This window comes from Oxyura jamaicensis, chromosome 2, assembly GCF_011077185.1.
Source record: "Oxyura jamaicensis isolate SHBP4307 breed ruddy duck chromosome 2, BPBGC_Ojam_1.0, whole genome shotgun sequence".
NCBI lineage: Eukaryota > Metazoa > Chordata > Aves > Anseriformes > Anatidae > Oxyura > Oxyura jamaicensis.
The window spans coordinates 11,036,679-11,057,398 of NC_048894.1; the positions used below are offsets into that span (position 1 = coordinate 11,036,679).

Genomic DNA, 20,720 nt, shown 5'->3' on the forward strand with positions numbered 1-20,720 from the left:
CTGTTATCGTCACATGGAAAACAGACTCAGAATAAAGGAGAGCAACGTAATGTATTGCCTATCACTAGCAGACCAGAGTAGTGAGAATTAAAAGCAAAATACATCTGCCCCCAACCCCTCACCCCCACCCTCTTCTCTCTCCTCCCCCTGAGCAGTACAGGGGACTGGGGGCTGTGGTCAGTCCCTGACACTTCCTCCCCGCTGCTCCCTCACGGTCCCTCTCTGCCCCTGCTCCACGCGGGGTCCCTCCCACGGGATGCCATCCTTCTGAACTGAGCCCACGGGGGCTGCCCACAGGCAGCAGCTCTTCAAGAACTGCTCCCACATGGCTCCGTCCCACGGGGTCCATCCCCCAGGAGCAAACTGCTCCAGCACGGGTCCCCCACGGGCAGCAGCTCCCCCCAGACCCCTGCTCCTGCGTGGGCTCCTCTCCACGGGCTGCAGCTCTGGCCCGGGGCCTGCTCCTGTGGGGGCTCTCCATGGGCCGCAGCCTCCTCCAGGCCACATCCACCTGCTCCACCGGGGGCTCCTCCACGGGCTGCAGCATGGAGATCTGCTCCGTGTGGAATCCATGAAATGCAGGGGGACAGCCTGCTCCACCAGGGGCCTCTCCACAGGCCGCAGGGGAACTGCTGCTGGGTGCCTGGAGCACCTCCTGCCCTCCTGCTGCACTGACCTTGGGGGCTGCAGGGCTGGCTCTCACTCCTCTCTCCCAGCTGCTGTGGTACAGTTGTTTTTTGTTTGTTTGTTTTTTCTTAATTCTGCTTTCATAGAGATACAAACAAGATTCATTATTGTCTCAGCTCCAGCCAGCAGCAGGTCACTTTGGAGCTGTTTGGAGCTGGCTCTGATCTGACATGGGGCAGCTGCTCACAGAGGCTGCCCCTGCAGCCTCCTGCCACCAAGGCTTTTCCACTTAAACAAGAGCTAATTCAAACAAAAAGTAAAATACAAGAGTTTATTTGAAACAAGATTTGCTGCCAAGGAGGCAGCTGATTGCCAGTCCAAGCAATCAGATCACTTGAGCAAACTGGTCACTTCAGTGCCTACTCTCTGTCTCAACAAGTAACCCCAGTACTTCTCCCTTGCCATAGCTTCACGGAAGGAAGCTGCTCAGCACCACCATGAGTCACATTAGACAGGATGAAGCAAGTGTTTACCAATATATAGGAAGTAAGGGTTCTGGCAGAAATGAAAAACTTAGATACAAGACAAGCACCATAAAACCAGAAACAGGTATAAATATTCAAGGACCGAGCATACTTTTTTGTATTTATTATATACATTAGTCTGGGAATTTAGAGCCTAAGAACTGAAACATATCAAGGTAATCCTCTTCTGAGTGGATTTGCTTTAACACAAGGGGGGAAAAAAATCCAGCTAACTTACATGTTTCAAGATGCTGAACCTACTGCATTTTTGAATATAGGTTTAATTCTTAGGAGTAGGGATCAACAGTTGTCTTCTTCCACAAGTGATGCAACTCTCAAGAGTGACAACACTGACTCTCTAGAAAGGAGAATATACTAAGAGGGTGGGAAATGACTAAAAACCCTACACATCCTGTTTCTAAAGGGAAACGATGGAAATCACATTCCAGAGGTGTCAGAGGCTGTGTAGGCAAGGCTAGCCACAGCCAAGGCAGACCCCCAAGAAGCACCATTTTGGAAACAGGCCTTCCCCACAGACCATTCATCGGCCATCTCCAACCCCGTTCCCAGCACCCGGCGAGTCCCGCTGCCTTCCCGGCTCTCCCATCCCGGCACAGCCCGCAGCTCCCTCCCGTACTGAGGCTGGCTGGTGGGGGCTGCGAGCCTCTGCAGGGCACTGAGCCCACTCTGCACTTGAGCCACGTGCTCACGGTTTAAGGAATTGAAGTCAGAATCAAAAAGCAATTACAAGAACAGTTTCTCATGTGTGCTACACACCTGCAGTTACTGGAAAATACTCCCAGCCTTGGGAGCGATATGAGAAGGTAAGCTAGGCCTGGGGAACCTGATGCACCCGTTGTGCCTGGGCTGACATCTCACTGCATGCAGCTCCAGTTTTGGAAGACATCTGGGAGACATTTTATTAGGTACCTGTAATTCTGCCTTGGGATGGGGATTTCAGAGGTCTTTCCAGCTTCAGCGTATTTTACAACATTAAATTCAGCCATGCATCCCTCCTTCCTCAGAGCACCCTTAGCCAGGGTAGATTTACTGCTCTGCAGACAAGCACCTGCCTACAGCTAGCGGGATGTAAAGCTATCAAACTGCAGAATGGCTTCCACACTGTACGTGCCTAACACAAGCACACAAAACAATTTGCTCTTCAAACTGATGAGAATTTACGAGGGATTAGGGGGGTGATTTTGTCTGAGCCTCTCTTGCCCCAGCACACACCCCGCTGTTTTGTGCAAAGTGAACTTCTCCCAGCTGTTATGGCAAGACAACACAGACTTCTGATAAGGCTGCCACCATGAAACAGATTTAAGATTTGACACATTTACAGTGTATATATAAGAATAGCCATTAAGGCTAAGGCAAGAACTAGACCCTTTCGTCTCTCTTCTCCCCATTGTGAAAACAAGGCTCAAAAATGATCAAACTAACAAGTCGAGCCACATTCACCTAAGGTAAGGTGACAAACAAGTAAGGCTATGTTTATGCCAAAGCCTTTATGCTTGTCATAAGCTAATTGTACTAATTTCCAGTTTGTTTCAGCTGATGTAAGACACCAACACGGCCAGAAACACCACACCTTTCTCACCAGGGTGCTGACTGCGCCCCCCTGCCCCTTCCTCCATTCTGCCGACTGCATGACAACCTGACATGTTCTGGAAAAGTTTTCTCTGGTACTTTTCAGACAGGCCAGCGTGCTGATGACACGAAGGGAGCCAACAAGAGGAGGACATTGCTAGGCACAGGTAAGCCAGCCTTTCGACAGCAGTAGCATTTCTTGTGCTTATTTAGCATAATAGTTTGGTATTAGCATTCTACCCAGAATCGCTGTTTGATCAACTTACACTGATCAGTGACTTACGTGAAAGATGTATAGCCATGCTTTAAGTTTTATGATGCAACAAGTCAGCCGACGTGGCCGGCTGGCATCAGGGCTCTACCCCACTGTACAGCTCCTTCTTCCAAACACAGAGGTAAGCGGGTAACATTATTTCCACCAGCTAACTTTTGGTTGAAATCGCTTCCCTGACTCAAGCCATTACACCCAGAAAGCCAGGCCATAAAAGCAGGCAGAACAGGAGGTTTCCAGGATTTCGTGAAGTACATTAGAAAGTGTAGAAAAAACATTTTATGACATTTTAAAGCCGTCCCAGGTTCAAAATGCAGCAAGTTTCTGTGATAGTAAATACTGTCTGGATACTCGATTGCATTTAATCTTCCCCATTTGCTATCTCTCCTCATGCCCAGTAGGAAAATAAACAGTTTCTTCAGTGTGAACATTGGGGCAGCCATCATCTGTCACTTCATAATGGGGAAAACTTGCACAAAGGGGACACTGCCCAATTCTGTAGTGTGAGCACATCGACCCCTCATTTTGCCCAAGCAGGGGTGGCCCTGAGGAGCTACATCAGTATCGTGGCCACAACGCCGGTGAGTTTCCGTGCATTTCTGTGTGTTAGGTAATAGGGACTAAGTTCCAATGGTAGAAAAGCACACCCTATTCTGACGTTAAAATTGGTTGACTTCAACTACCTGTAGTCCTCATGAGGACCAAATCTAATGTTTAACTGACATGCCAAGGTTTTCTGTCATGCAGAAGCCTGCAGTGCCCAGTATGCCAGGGATGGGCATAATGACAGGTGTATGACAGTTTGGCACTGCCCCACTCTGTTGGGCATACACCTGGGGGAGAACAAAAGCATCACGCAGCCTCGTCTGTACAAAAGCTTACAGAAAATAATGTAAAATAATACTGCAATACTTCCCGAGATGAACACTCAGACATGGAAGTCTTAAGAATTATGTCCATCATTAAGCCTGGTCAAATACAGATGAATGTTACACAAACCTAGAAAAGAAAAACTGTTACAAGCATTTCCAGAATAGATCTGCTTAGAGGGGGAAGCCCTTCTTTCCTAAAGAAGGCACAACCAATGTAGCCTAAAAATAATGCCAGAGACACCCCCAGATTCAGGTAACCTGAGATTCAAGTAACCAAAAGTTTAAAATGGACGTTTTGAATAAAGTTCTGACTTGATCATGGACTGAGGAAAGCACTAATAAAGACAATAACCCCTTGTCAACAAAGCATTGTATCAGCTCTTACCCCCCCCCCCCCCCTTTTTATTCCCACCCTCAAGTCAATCATAGTTAACTAAAAGAGATGTTGCTGCCTCCACCAGTGATGTTATTTGCTCCTGCTGCTACACTGCCCTAGGTGATGGTTACAACAGCTGTGCTGCTGAACAGGAAAGATTTTTTTTCCCAAAATTAGAAATAAAGAATTTCCAAAAATGGGAGCAAAAGACAAAAGGTAATAAAATACTGCTGAAGAAAGGTTTAATTAAAAAAATCAGGAATTCAACAGTGCCTAAATCTTTATTTTTCATAACCTACATATTTTTTTTTTCAAATTAGACAGTTTTACATTTTATGACACAAAAGGAAACTTAAATTACTGATAGTTTACATGTAAGCTTGATTCCAGTCTTAATGGAAGAAGAACAAAAACAAAAACCCTCAAGAAGGCTTCCATATTACACTTCTATTTCATGAATTGGCAGCTGTTAGGTCTCCTTAGAAATCTTCGATTGTCTGCTGCTATTAGTGTAATAGGTTACAAAGCACATAAAAATCCCTAACTGTAGCTAGCTGAAGGAGATACAGAGATAGGTATGCACCATTACAGTCAGCTGTTGCTTGTGATACACTGCACCACGCTCAAACAAGGGCCTTTCTGTGCCAACTGCTGAAGTCTTTAAGAGGATAAAGCAGCAACCAAAGAAAATTGCCACCGTTCATAGGTTTCCACGTGGCAAGTGACAAATGTCGTGGTGGGGGACTGATCCGAAACAAGATTACACTAAGTTTTAAAAGCAACCCTTGTTTTTTTGTTTGTTTTTTTAAATTCCTGGAAGAAGAGTCTCAGATCCCGTTTTAGCTTGTTTGCAAAATGAAGAGCATCACCACACAATCCCACGAGGTAAAATGCCAATTTTAATTACTGTATCCCTGAACCTTGAACTCAGCTACTGCTTTGGGGAGGTTTTCCATTTTAAAAGCCACATTTTATTATCTCTATGTATCGTAGCAACAGTCTGCATGCAACTTCACAACTCTACTCCGAAAACTCCATTTTGTCATCGAGTGGAAAAAAAATCTCCGAGTAAAATGCAGTAAGGATAAGTTGTACATTACACAGCTATTTGGCGTGTCACCTTTTTTTTTTTTCTCTTTAAAAAAAAGCTATAAAAACCACATCAGAGGAAGATTTAAACTTTCGATGCAACAGACTGTTGCTGGGTAAGCAGTAATTACAGTGTATTGACCTAGCACAAATGGCAGCAGAATACATTAGAACAGCACAACACATCCTGCTGGTCTCAATATATTACCTTATGTACCAGTTGAGTATTATGACTAGCTGTACACAGTCGCTGTAAGTAACCACTTGTGATTGTTTGCAGCTGGTAAGCCTTTCACTTTCAGCAGACAAACAAAATGAACCATACAGCTGGCCTAAACCATACACAAATCTAGCTACCACTTTCACTGCCACCGGGGAAAGGATAAGCATGTTAAAATCCAATGACAGAACTAGTTGAGCGGTTTGGGTGATGTTGTCAGAGTCCTATCTCCTCCCACAGCATTCACAAAGTGCGCTTTTTAAACGAGAAAAATCAACGGATTCCAGCATGCCCTATTTTAACCAATTCTGCAGCACACAACAGGCTGGATTTAGAAGGTCAACTAGTTACTGATTTATGCTTTTAATAGGAAATTTATCAGGAGTTAACTTCTACAGTTACTTTACAGTTCTACGAATCATACTTAGGAAAGCACTGATATTCTTGAAAGCAGACAAATAAGCTTCAGCAGTCTGAAGTTTCTTAGCAGTCTGAAGATTTTTCCAATTAAATTTGATTTTATTAATGACTTAAAATTACAGTTTGACTGCTAAAATTCAGTATTTACATTGCAAAAAACTTTGGAATTGGTTAAATCACTTGTTTTTAGAGGGATTTCAGAAAACATTTGAGGGCTTTCAAATAAGACTTTCGTTCCATTTCCCTTTTGCAGTGAAGAGGCAGAGTCAGTTCAGCACACCAGAATAAAATAAGAAAAAGAAAAAACAACAAATTAAAGTAATATTCAAACCACAACATTTAGTTTATCTACATCCAGCTCAACAGCAACATTTATAATATCAATAATTTTTATCAGATTTTTTTCTTTAGGGTACCTTTTTATATGTTCTGATTATTTACAACTGTACAAGCAAAGCACACACTTCCAAGTGCACATATTTAATACAGTATTGACTATTTGCATTTACAGATTTTTCAACAATCTGAAAAAGATCAACTGTTTAAGATCTTTAAGGTATATTACAAAAACTGCTGCTAGTTCCTGTACTACAGTATGTTTACCCAGTAAGACCAGTGACAATAGATACATACTGTAACTGAGTAATTCTGTATTCCACTCTTGCTAACCCTCAACGGGGTCAGACCTCATTAACTCTAAGCTGTCTTGTACAAAAGTTAAGGCAAAGTCATTTTCAAGTTTAAATAAAATTCAAGTCTTTAAATATTGGATGGAAATAATTCTTTAAAAAAATCAGTTGTTTAAATAAACATTTTTGTGGAATAAACTGTACTGTCATAGTCAGCAGGAATGAGTTTAGTCTGAACTTCCTGCAGTTTAAACACTTAAAGAAAAGCTTTAGGCATTTTAAAACAAAAATAATTTATATTCAACTTTATTAGAAACTTGCTAATTTAGTGCATCCTTGTCCTTCAGAAAGCGCATCACTTCTAAAGTAAGTGTGAGAAACCTCATCCCAGAGGTAAGTATTAGGGATCTCTTCCTCCACCACACAAAACAAACACCATTATCTCACGTCTCGAAAAATTTAAATCCGTATGCCAATGCTTGTAGTTACAGGAAGACGTCAACACAAGGCTGACTAAGATATGAACTCTTTCAAAGAGCACTTGGGGTAGAGTTTAAAAAAAAGTCTAAACAGAGCACAGGGGTAACCAGAACATACAGCGCTGACTCAGTTAACTCCCTTACAAGCACAGGGAAGCTAAGGTTATCACAAGAAGGCTACAGTGCTTTCTCCTGATAACATCCACTAATAAGCTTCACCACCATAGAAGCTCACAGACTTAATTCTTTCTATTCACAATGTGCTTTGTATTTGCAAATTATAATATCAGTTTTATTCTGGAGTGAGAAGATGGTTACTTGCTTGCAGTAAGTCAAAAAAGGAAACGTTTTAGAAAGACTGCTATGGTGCTCCGTAGGATTCATTCTCTGTGTGCAAAACATCAAAAAAAGATTCGATTTTTAAAAACGCTAGAAACAACTACTCGTTTAACCTAAAAGTGCAAGTTCGTTTGCTGACATTTAGTACAGCAGCCCAATAAAAAAATCTTCAAGGTCACATACTAACTCGTAAAATATATCTACTTCCTTGCACTCTACACACTAGCTGCCGTTATCAGTCTTTTGGACACTTTAGATATGTACTTGCAGACCAGTTTATTAAAAATATTGCAGCAGCACATTTCTGCTTAACAGTTTAGAAAAAAACTCACTATACAGAGCTTGCACTCACACAGCCACAGAGAGGCTTAATAAAAAGTTGATTTTTTTAAGACAAATATTTTACATCTTGAAAAAAATAATCACACTAAGCTTCACCTCCAATTAAGCACCAACCTAAAGGTAAGGTTTAGAACAACTATCCAGAAATATCCAGAAAAAATAGAATGTTTGTTCAAGAGGGGAAAAAGTATTTCACAGAAAAATAACTTGCAGGCATTGTTATATGCCTAGTATCACTGCAAGCTCCTAACCAGCAACTCATTCTCAGGTATCTTAGTGGGAACATGGGTTTAATTTGTGGGAAGCAGACCTCTTTTTGAATCCCTCCCAGTTGTTAGTTTCATCACTGAGGAGATTTGGGAGGGGTGTTCTGTTCTTTATTTAAGCGTTTGCCAACAGCTGGAGGGGACGATCTGCGTCCTGACTGTCTCCTCTGGTCTTTGGGTTGCCCAGGATGTGACTTCGCAGGAGGAGGTTCTCTGTTTTTCTCTATTGTTTCTGTGGGCTTTCTTTCTTCTTTCCCACATGCTACAGTGTTTGGCTTCTGTTCTTTCTGGGGTTGCAATGTAGGAGGATCCTTAGTTGTTCTCTGGCAAATTTCTGCATAACTAGGTTTTCGCAGTTCCTGTGAAACCAACAGCAAACAGGACAGCAGAGTTAAAGCATCCTCAGCAAAAATCATTTACTTTAATGAACAAAAAAGGTAAAACCTTTTGTGACAAGAGACTTCCATGCTTAAATATGCATATAAGAGTTTGAATATGAAGTTTACAGAAGTGGCACAGAAAACAAGGTGCAAGACAAGGTAAAATACAGAACACTATTCCAGAACAATGGAATACTGTGACAGAGAAAATACTTCTAATTCTGGTAAACACTAAAACAGCTGAAAGAGCACAAATACTGTGGTTTAGGTATCAACATACAGATTAATACTTCTACCTCAAGGCAACCACCAAGGAAGACAACAATTCAGGTAGTGCTATCATTCACTGGAAGTTATCTTGAACGTTTTTGAACTGTTAATTGCGTATCTTATGACCAAGCAGCAAAGGAGAGCAACAGAAGCAATGTTCTGTTAAATACACCACAGTAAATCATTAAGAGCAAGTGAAGTAGTGAGGTCACTTACTGTGGCAGCCCCGTTGACTTGTACCGATTTACATGCAGTACTGAGTGTGGAAGAAGAAAGCCTTTCTGTACTCTGTGTCTCTCTCTGCTGTTTATCCACAACCTTGGAGTCCCTGTAAAGCATCCAGCAAGAAAAAAGTCTCAGGAAAACTGAAACATCAGGATAAGTGATTGATCTAATAATGGCTCTGAAACTGTGTTTGAGTATGACTGTGAAGTTATAGCTATAATTTGCCTGGCACACTATGACTAGCGTTGCATTTAAAAAACACTATCAAACAAATATTAGTGTGGAATTTGACATGACCCTCTATTTGTGACATTCAGATAGCATTTGGTAGTCAGTTATCTTACTCCTGTTACTTGAACACCTCTATGTGATTTGCAGGCTCCAAATGGTCTTACTGAAAGCTTTCTTTCTCCTACAGTGGCAAACTGAGGGAGTTCGGGTTGTTCAGGGAGACCTTACAGCTGCCTTCCACTACCCAAAGTGGCATACAGGAAAGCTGGGGAGGGACTCATTTTCAGAGGGTATAGTGACAAGATATGGGATAATGGCTTTAAACTAAAAGGGGAGATTTAAATTAGATATTGGTAAGAAATTCTTCACTCAGAGGGTGGTGAGGCACTGGCACATGCTGCCCAGAGAAGCTGTGGATGCCCCATCCCTGGAGGTGTTCAAGGCCAGGCTGGAGGGCGCTCTGGGCAGCCTGGTCTAGCAGTAGGAGTCCCTGCCCTTGACAGGGGGGTTGGAATTAGATGATGTTTAAGGTCACTTCCAACCCAAACTGTTCAATGATTCTTTATTGTATGGACAATGATACTGCCCACAGGATCATGAATTTACTCCCTGTGCTTCAAAGCTATCTAAATACAAGACAGTACAGTACTCAGGATTTTTTTTTAATCCTTTCTAAGGCTAAAATACAACACTAAACTTTTGTCTGTTGAATGACCGTCCGGGTCACTATTATGATACCGTTCAGCAATTAAGTCTTATTGCCTTTACTACAAGTACAATCATCAATGTTTTAAACGCTATTTACAGTGCTCCATCTTGCATTCTGATGACAGCAAATGCAAACATGACAGTAGAATAATTACAGATGTGTAATTAAGTACTTACTCAGCAGACTGGGTTGGCGAAGGAGACCTTTCAAACGTCCTGGGCAATGTAGAAGAGACTGGCAACAATGGCTCTCGGGGAATTCCAGATGGAATAGTGTTTGTACTTGCATCCACATTAAGGTTCTGAAGGAGAAAAAAGGCACAGAAGGGCAATCATAGTATCCAATTAAGGTGGTTTGCCTGAAAATTAATGCAATCAGGAAACAGCTTATATGTTGATTTTAAATTGTGAATTAGCTACAGGAAGCTACAGAATTAGCTACATATGTTGGAAGGGTCCGATATATGGATTGGAACAAGTTTTTTCCTTTTCATTTACTTAGAATCACTGACAAATAAATCACACCGAGGCTCTTTTGCAAGGAGTCTGAAGCTTTTTTCCCCGTGGGATATATCTGGATGACAAAATCACTTCTTTCGACCTCAGAATTTTGGTGGTGACATCCAGTGGTGACAAAGGCAGCTTGGTGTCTCCCTATATACCCATAGTTAGCTTATTAAGACAAGTCTCCCACAGTTATACACTAAGAATTAGCTTCTGCAAAGCTCTAGCTTCTAACTCAGCACCATCCTGATAGCTGGTGATAAAACCAAAACAACTCTAAAAAATGAAGTTTTTCCAAACTAGGTTATGACCATCAAAGTCCCTTTTCTATGCTTACAGTGTGATTTGCTTTTTTTGAGAGGCTTTTTCTGTAGCCCTGACATTATTCTAATGTTAAGTGACATTGTGCTTCCAGATAAAGGCCAGATAGATTCAAGATGCACACATGAATTTAAGTTGTCACAAAATAAGAAGGAAAGTGAAACAAGACTTTCCCTAATTTTAAAAATGTATTTGTAGTATTTTTGCCATTTCACGTGTTTTAAAAAGGTGTTCTTTTTCATACTTCTTCTGACCTGACTGATTCTAGAACCAGAACTGGAAAGAAAGGAGAGCAATGGTGGAACCCCAGCACAGAAGGAACAAAATAGCCTTCCTTTTACCCCTAAGGCCAGCAGTCATTCAAGGGTCATAAAACACAAGACTCCTGTGGTCACTACTAAAAAAGAAAATGGTATTTGATGACACGTAATCAGGCAGCATAGGTTACTATGCTGGATTTAAGCCTAGTTTTATTTGAAATAAAAGTAGAACCATAGGAGGCGAATGTTTAAAAATAAAGGAACAGATTTTACAGTCGTACTCACTGTAGCAGCACATGCCTAGTCTTGAAATTGCAAGTTGCTGAGCATTCTGGTCCAAGTTCATTGAAATTTGTAGGTACATGGTTAATTGAGATTAACTTCAAGTGAAGCAGACATGCAAGTGCTGTTGCTAGGCCAAAACTCTCAGCCTCTCATCTGACAGAGCTGCAGCTTCCCAGTTAGAAAACAAAATGACTAGCTCCTGCCATTCCCCAGAGCTACATCTAAAGAGCAGAAAGATATGATGCCTCCGTAACAATTGCTGGAAATCATAAAACCTAAGTCCACTTAGCTTCTTTACACAGGTCTTGCTGATCTATAAAACAAGAGCAGCACTGCATAAATCTAGTTCAGCACTGCGTAACTATGTCATGCAACAAAAATTGCTGAGATTACAATGAAAAGTAGCCTGTATAAACTGGCAAGATCCCAATGTTAACCTTACTAGTAGAACACACTTGCTCTTCGAAGCCAGTTACTGCTATCTTATTCATTATTCACGCCAACATGGAAAGAGTGCAATTCCTCTCTTGCACACAGTGGTACAGACATTAACTCATGGAACCCAGAAAAATAAAAATAGGAAATCAAAGGAAACTTAAATGTGACAGTGCATTGTACCTGCAAGGTATCACAAACCTTCAGTGCCCCTACAGGGGAGGAGTGCAGATTCATTACGTTAGGTACAGCGCAAAGCAAGTACTGAATTTGTAACAGGAGGAGCAACGTGTTTTAAACTGTAGCAGTGATAGTGACTGCTGAAATTACATTTAAAACATGAAATACGATAGCTAAAACCACTCTAGAAATAATACAGGTAAAATACAAATACACGGATTGTCAAGAACAGATCACCATCTAGACTACTGGCACACATTAAATTGACGACTGCTCTTATCATGGCACTATTCTCCACGTTCCTCCTAAACACAGCCCTGGAACACAGCTGTCTCGTCTCACATGCAGGAGACAAAATAAACACCGTGTCTGCGTAATTTATCTTGGACAGGGACTGCCCTGCTACTACTTCTTTCCTTTACCAACCTATATCATAACAACCTCTGATACCTGGGCAACAAGAGAACACACCTGCAACAGTCCAGGTTCTAGAGGAAAATTCCAAAGGCCTTGGTGTTCATTGGGTTGCTTTGTACTGCTATATTCCGCAGTTAGCTTCTTCATTTAGAAGTCTGCCCCTGGATATAGCAGTGCAAAGCTAGAAAGACACAAATTAACATTAGAGCTAGCAAAATAAATGATATAAACTCCTATAGCCTGGACTGTTCAACAGGGTTTTATCACTCTTGATAGAAAACATACTGTCACTCACACATGGCACAGCAAACATTTCTAAGGATAAAATCTATGAACAGCTACTGAACATCAATTCTCACCTGTATCTCTACTGTATCTAGAGAGCAAACTTTGGTTGCCACATCATAGTTATATTTTATCTTTGTGCAATATGACAACTCTTGGATCCATCTGGTTTTGATAGCATTTCTTGTTCCGGCTGTGATGCTTTGTGTATTAAGATTACATAGGCAGCTTCTTTATGTTTCAGCACTTAAAGGTTTGTCACTTGAAAGTGTTTTATATACAGTTCAGAAGTCTTGACTTTCAAATAGGACGAAAATTAATCATTTTTCACATGGGTCCATCAAAAACACTGAGGCAATCAGGAACAGTAAAAAGTACATTTTCTAATCTCTGATAATCTACTTGTGCGGGTGAACATATTCCAAAGCATTTCAAAGAGAATACCCAACAAATTCTAAGATATAAATGCGGAAGGCATTCGCACAACACCTGACAGCTGTTTTTTTTAAAAAGCATTTCTCACAACCCATGTCTTTTCTACATATAAGACACCAAATCTGAAAACAAGAGAGATGCAATTCTTTGTTTTCCCAATGAAAACAAACACTGACTACTCACTCTTTCTTTTGACGTTCCTATTACCACACTGGACAGTCTGTTTTCAAAAAGGTCTTCGGTCTTTAAATTGCCAGCAGCCCCAGGTAATGGAGGAAAGCTAGATAAACCCAATTCAAAGCTAGGAGATGGAGGTTTTGGGGGTGGTGGAGACTGTGTTTGGCCTCTCTGGAACAGAAATAACATGCCAAGGTTACCAGACTGGATGACAGAAAGGAAAGTCATGTCTCTAAATGATATTTTGCATTTGATTTATACTTGCAAAGCCTTAGAGGCCTCCCCCACCTCACTTCCCAAGAAAATCACAGTGCCCAGAAATTAATTTCCATTGGTGCCCTTAAAATATTTAATTATAATTTAAATGGGATGGCATAAATATCTTTAAAAACATCACGCGCATAAGCTTTAGCGCTATTAGTATAGTTAAGTCTTCTCCCTGACCCCTCTTTCAGGATGTACAATACATTGACACGGAAAAGAAAAAGACCATTTTAGATATCACGATATAGTGAAAATTCAGATATAAAGCCCATTTTTGCACTGATGTTAACATTTTATGTGAAAGACGAGAGTTAACAAGGATCTTATATCATTCAAGTTCAGATATGTTAAAAATTGGCAAGACAGCATGCCTTGCGTGTAATGCAGACGATGGCAATTTTCATCCAATTTACTAAGTGACCATATGAATTCTCATTAAAAATGCAAGTAATCAAAGTTATTATTGAAACATGAAGAATTTTTCTAAGTCTAAGAAAAGCAAAGTTCCAGGCAAAAACATTATTGGGTTAAAATCTGTACCATGTACAGCACATCAAGAATTAAATGAGTACTTCAGGCAAAGATTACTCATGAAGACTGCTTGTAAGCATTTGTAAAACTCATTTTGTAAAACTGTTCTATTTCCATTGAAAAAATACCATTCCTTTTGTTATGCACTAACTTAAGTTACCCATTAACTTTGTCTACATCACGTAAACAAAGATGTAACTGTCTCATGACTGTGCTAATATGATCTCTGCTTCAAAATAGTAAATGCAAAGTTGTCTTTGAGATTATTCCTATTTTTGACAAGGGAAACAGTTACTGGTATATCGCTAAGATGGTCTGAATGTGAGAATGATGCTTATGGACAGACAATAGGAAAAGTGTTGCATTACTTACTGTTTTATCCCCTTCTTTTTCATGAAGGGCAATAGACATACAAAAACTACCCGTGAGGGTAGACACAGAAGAATAGACAGAGAAGCAAGAACAACTCCAACCCTCAGGACTGCTACTCAATCAGCATTATGCCCCTCCAAAGACAGAATTGAAGAGTGTTACAGCAATGAACGGTGCAAACCTCCCAAAACAAAAGCTCGATGACCCATCAAAGGGTTGTGGAAAGAAACTACACTTATCCAGCTCAAACTGTAAGAGGAACAACCTTTTCCTTTTTAAGACAGTATTTCAAATCACAGAACTTTGTTTTCTTAAACAGGACTAAAGTCCTGTATTAGGTACTGCTTTAGATATTCCTAAAAAATAGAACCCCCTAAAAATATGTAAGAGAGGAGTAGCGTGGGTATATTAACGTTCTGAATTAGAGGGACTAGGAAAGACTTAAACATAACTTAAGTTGCCAACTGCATAAAATTTGTCAAGTCAACTTAATACAAGTTCAGTAATTGGCTTATGCCCCTATATAGCCTCAGATATAAACTCATCAATTTCAGGTTTCGTTTGCCTTCTCAAGCGAAGATGCATTCTTCCTACAAGTGCTCCTTTTAAAAATTAAAATAAGTTATCACTCCTCTCAAATACAGCCGGCTGTACTGATGTCCTACATACAATATACAACCACTGCACATGAAATAGGATCCTGGATTCTACAGTCTGAAGGTGTCAAACGTCAATCTTTCACTTCAGGATATGTTACTCAGTGTACGCACTGAGGGTGTGCAGCTGCTCCCACCTTTGTTGAAGCTGCAGTATGGGACAGTAGAGACTACAGATTCATGGGCCAGAAGAGACTGTAAGGAACCCGACTACACAGGTTGCAGTTAAAGCCTGCTGCTGAGAAAAGGGAACTGGTAGACCTGACTTCCAAAGAAGTCAGATTTACCAGTTTTACATTTAAAGTTAAAACAACCTTTAAAGTCAGCCAAGTCTGAAGAGCCTCTTTGTTCAGAGAGAGTGCCCCAGGTAATCCTTGCTCTTGCCACTCATTTATACATCATGCCTAACCTGTACCACTTCCTTGTTCTTTCAAAGGAAGGAAAAAAAAATCATTGATGGAAAAAAACATCAAGCAGCTCTTAAAGAGCAGAAGAAATAAGTACTGAGAACCCTACATGTAATCTGATCTGAGTTTTGAGAAGTTTGACAAGAACCAAAAGGAACCACTTGCCCTGTTATACTTCCTAAAGCCTTGACGTTCTTTTTTATCCACGTCCCATTAAACTACTCAACAGCAGGAGGCACCAGTATGCAAATGCAATTATTTCAGACTTCTGAGAATGTGTTACGGCTCAAGCAGTGGCATTTCTCTGCAACTGTAATGTGAATCGTGAAATACAATGTGAATCATGAAATAATCCAGTGAGACTTCATGAACTTGCCATGTGAAGCAGAAATGAATTGCAGAGAAGTGTCTGGTTTTAGCAAACCAAACTCTAAGTACTATAAAAATATAGCTAGTGGGTAGAAGAAAGAAGTAAGACCAGCCTTTTCAAGTATTTGTTTGGGTATCCACCTTGAATTTAAGTTCACAAAAGTCACAGTATTTCAAGTGTTAGTATATCCACTCTTATCAAGTGGTCCTGAACACCTCAGTGCCTCTTGCATAAGCAGAATCTCTCATACACTCCCTATAAATGAAGAATGACATGGTTCCTGAAAAAACAGCTTTGTCCTTCTTCCAAGGAGAACTAGAACTGTTTGTGTTGTTGTTTTTTTTAAACTCTCCTGAGAATTGGAAGTAGAAAGGGAGAAACAGGGAGAGGTATTAGATTTAAGAAATATAACTTATCTCTTCATAACTAACATTCTAGCTATACATTATGTGACACATTGATCTATAAAATACTCAATGTCTACATGAATGATAATCAAATCTCAAGCTAAGCTAAAGTTGGCCCTCCATGAATGCGAACAGTCAATCATACTGACAAAATAACACTAAGGTAGAAGTCATTTGCCATGATAAAAGAGTAATTTTAACTTTTTGCTGACTTTTGAATTAATGGACAATCTTCTCTGATACCCAAATGCAGTAAATTCAAGTGAATTTAATCAGCTATCTTCAGTCAAACAACTTCTTATGCAATAGCTCATCTCACTGGCTATTACATATAATACCAATACTATTGCCTTACTACCCCACTTTAATTATAATTGAATACGATCATGAAAACTCACCGTAAACTTGTCCTCCCTCTTCTTTCGGTAGCCGTACGAGTTTTTCCTAAGGGAAAGAAAACAGTTATCAGAACCTTGCCTCTACATGAATACAGAAATTAGTTTGAATCACTGTTTCATTCATCTTCAGCTTTTAATAACCTGCCTAGAATGTTTTAGGGAAAGGTTAGCAAACTCATTAAAATAAAGGTACAGACTTTATACAAGTCAGCATAACACTATTTGCAAGTAATTCCTGAATTTTAGAAGTTCATCTCAGTGCCAAATGTGTATAATGTTTAAACAAAACCTTTGAATAGCCAGGGGAAAAAAATTGTTTTGTTTTTTAAACACACAAATTTAATTCAGGATCATCTGCAAAAGACTCAAGTTATCTTCCAATTTTGTAAGCAACTCAAAATTATTTAATTGGAGACAAAAGCACAACCATCATTAAATAAACTACTTTTATAAAGCACTTGTTTGAACTGCACTGTACTTCAAAAATTCCAAGATAAACCTGCTAAATTCTCAAATTAAAATTGTTGCCATCAGTTTTCAGCCTCCCCCCCTCAGACTGCACAACAACAGGTTTTCTCAGTTGCACGTAATCCTTCTTCTTCCCTCCATACAAAGCCATCATCTTGGACATTGTAAACATCTAATATGGGTAGAATTCTGGTCTTTTGACTGGACGTATTAACAATAAGCTCTGCTGGTATACAGATTCAGGAGCACAATCTACGCTGTGACAATGGAATGGCAGAACTGCTTCATTAAAGCCAAACATGCAAAAAGCTCTCCTACAACACCTAAAGAAAGCATAGAGGATTAGATCTATATAAATTGTTCATCAGGTGCCATTAATGGCTTTCATTTGGTAGCAAAGTATGTAATTCCACTTTATGTTATTTATCTCTATTTAGGACTTCCTCTGAAGTACTTTCCAAGATTTTAGGTTTGAGGAGAGTCTCAGATTAAAATAGTAATGAGAACAGTACTTACAGCATTCCTTTTACAAAAAGCAGCAGCACTGACATTGTATTCTTCAGCAGACACCTACAGAAGCACACTCACCTTCCTCTACCTAATCCAGGAGATGAGTCCACGCTGGTCTGTTCCATTCGTCCAGTTCCTACTTCCCTCTTGGTGTAACTCGTAGTAGCATTCTGCATCCGTGTCCTGTTTTGTCCCGGCTGCCGCGTCTGTGGACTCCTGACGCCATTGATTAAACGATCAGCAGAAAAGTTGAATATTGTAGGACTGTCTAGAAGCCCAGGTCCCCTTTCTGCACTGGGTATTGTATGTCGTATATGAGACTTGCTAGGATTCCTACAAATTCAAAAGTCATTTCAACATATGTACTATGATAGATCTTCTGAGGCCTAAGTCTATACACAGAATTCAGAAGAAACAAAATCTTTGGTCCTCTATTGCGTGTTTCATTTACAGGAATGTTAAGTATTCATTTGAACAGGCCATGTGAACTATCAAGTTAAGCTTTCCATTGTATTTTCAACTCTGTCTTAACTAAAAACTACTTGAAACTGAAAATGCTAGGTCAATAATCCTGCTGGTCACTTGCCATCATTCAGAATATTTTATCTGAACGTATTAAATCATGGAACAGACAAGTTCTCAGCTTTCAGACAGTCCATTTGCAATTAGAAGCAGCATGTTCACTAACAATAGCAACACCATCTGGCCTTTGGTGTCACTTAACCTTGCACCAAGTTCAGTTTCACAAGTATCTTCAAGTTCGGTGGTGTTTCTAAGATGAGTAGATTCAAACCCCACATACCGGGTAACACAGTAGTGTGTATATGGCTAAAAGATAGTTGAACTTGCCTGTTCCTGGGAGGGTATTGTCTGAGTGTAGTCAGTGGAGAAGCAGCAGGCTTGAAGGTTGGAGATGTGAACCCATTGATAAATCCAGTATTTGGAAATGGTGTTACCTAAAATATATATACATATATATATATATATATATAATTGCATGCTCATAATTTTAAGCAAACTGCGTACTATTTTCTCTTAGCCTTTTATTTTACATCCTTCTACACAGGTCAGTGCTTAAAAGAATGCCTCAAACAGAAATAGAGCATTTGCCCAGTGCCTTGTAACCACCTTACAAAATGCTGTGTTGTTTTTCTTTTTTTGAGAACACAGCCACTATACACATATATTCAAGCTCTGACTTGTTGAAAGTATTGAGAAATATTGAGCCAAAATTCTCAACTGTAAGCAACACTCCTCCTATTTCAGACCACACTATGAAGCATCTCTAACCCTGAAGCCACACATTGTTAGTCTCCAATGTACACAACATGTAAATGTTCCTTATTTATATGCAAATCACTCCTTAAAATAAACCTTCTCCATTAGTTCCTCATTCTAGTTAGTTATCTTCCACATGACACCTATATAAAGCCAAGAGAGCTAGATGTTAAACAGCTCTGATTCTTTTTGCATCTTACTAACTTAAAGGAAGTATTTTTAGGAAGTATTATTAGCAAAAGCAAATGCTTATCGTCTTCTCTCCCTGAAAATAACTAAAATGCAGAAGAATAAGATTATATTTTCTATTAACACTTACATCATACTCAGGATGAAACTTCAATATAGCACTTTCTGTACATAATTAAATGATGAAAAAGACTATCTTCTAAAACAGCTGGGATTAACATTTCCTATAAATGGATCTGTAGGCTTGTCTAAAAAAGCTTGTCTTTGTTCTTGCGAAACTTAGAGCAAATCACTAATCAATGAAAACTTAAACACCAAAGCTGTTATCCCAAACTACTGTTTGCCTAACCTTGTACACGTTAGCAAATGCTACCTCTGACTCCCAAACCAGACCCTTAAGTTTGATGAAGGAAGAAAGTTTCATCAAAACACTGCTTTGAAGTGCTTTGTGCTTTGATATTTATAACTTGAACACTGTAAATTCAACCAAAGCTAGCAAACAGCTGCTGAACTTGAATAATGAAAAAACACTGAACGCAGAAAAGGAAAATCCATTTAATTCGTTGCTTAAATGGACACTACCAATATTCACCTCTTCTTTCTTTAGGATGATCCTTTTAGAGATAAGAATGTATTTCCATTTTCCAGTAGTGGCAAAAGCATTAATTTGCTTTCTCCACAGAATTAATTTGATTCCTCAAAAGTACACCTATTTTTACAAATAGTACTAGATCTTTTTTCAAATACTGTTATGTACTTGAAGAAATAGTAGGTAATTTTAAAATTTGGAGGCCATGCTGCCAAATTCTAGTTTCAGAATTAAAGCTTTAAGTTCAAACTATTGGGTGTATTTCATCACAAGCCAGAGATGAGAAAGTACAGTTAGCATTTATGGTGAAGCAGAAGAGGAGAGGAACTTCTGGCATACGTGCACACCAGTCTCCACACGCAAACTGCAAACTTGTCTCATGAAAATTATTGCAGTATCATTGTTCCTCTTGGTCCCCGTTCTCCTCACAGATAATTTCTATTCAAATACAGCTTTTTCTATTGTGTGAAACCACCACAAAGGTTCAATAAACATCATACTACATTCATGTACACAAACTGCAGCCAAATGCTGTAAAGAAATGCAGCCAACCAATGGCAACATGCCTCAACACAGTGGGAGGCAATGCTCTGCCAGTTAATTTTCAGATTTTTACTAAGAAAGGTATGAGAACTTTAATGCTGACAAACTTTTAAAGTCCCCCCCCAAAAGCCAGGACTAGTAAGCTTTCAGGAGTACGAAGCTCCACAATAACTTAAGGCAGATACAGACAATGTTGTGCTTGAACCTGTGGCCAATCAATCTACATGCACATCGGAGCTACCAAATGACTCCACTATTCCACAGCAAGACTTGTGCAATAGCTGGGTTTCATTTTTCTAGAGTAAGAACCACATTCATTTTAGCTGCTGCTTAATAACATGTCTGCCTCTTAGAATAACATCGTTCACTATGCTCGTTACCTTGTCTCCTCCGCATTCTTCATCCCCCTTAAAAAGCCTTCCCCTGCAAGGGCGCTGGCTGCCTTCCCTGTGTGTGAAGTGTTTAGCACACCAACTTTTTAATTAGCTTGCTGTTTGGTACACAGGAAGTTTGCTCAAGTTTGTTCAAGGACACTTTCATCCTCTGCCAAAAAAACTAAAAAGCTTCTGATTTTGAAGCAT

General features: G+C 39.8%; 1 protein-coding gene across 4 annotated transcripts in view; it reads right to left on the reverse strand.

The window, feature by feature from the left end:
* Positions 1-4,522: 4,522 nt before the first annotated feature.
* Positions 4,523-20,720, reverse strand: part of LARP4B (La ribonucleoprotein 4B) — a 56,680-nt gene continuing 40,482 nt past the window's right edge. For 3 of the 4 annotated variants that reach the window (XM_035317147.1, XM_035317146.1, XM_035317144.1), the window contains 7 exons: positions 18,390-18,496; positions 17,619-17,873; positions 16,563-16,608; positions 13,164-13,328; positions 10,036-10,160; positions 8,911-9,022; positions 4,523-8,403 (listed from right to left, as the gene is read on the reverse strand). In XM_035317147.1, the coding sequence (XP_035173038.1) occupies positions 8,122-8,403; positions 8,911-9,022; positions 10,036-10,160; positions 13,164-13,328; positions 16,563-16,608; positions 17,619-17,873; positions 18,390-18,496 (1,092 nt within the window). In that variant the 3' untranslated portion in view covers positions 4,523-8,121. The remainder of the gene's footprint in view (positions 8,404-8,910; positions 9,023-10,035; positions 10,161-13,163; positions 13,329-16,562; positions 16,609-17,618; positions 17,874-18,389; positions 18,497-20,720) is intronic. The other variant, XM_035317145.1, reaches the window with a different exon arrangement.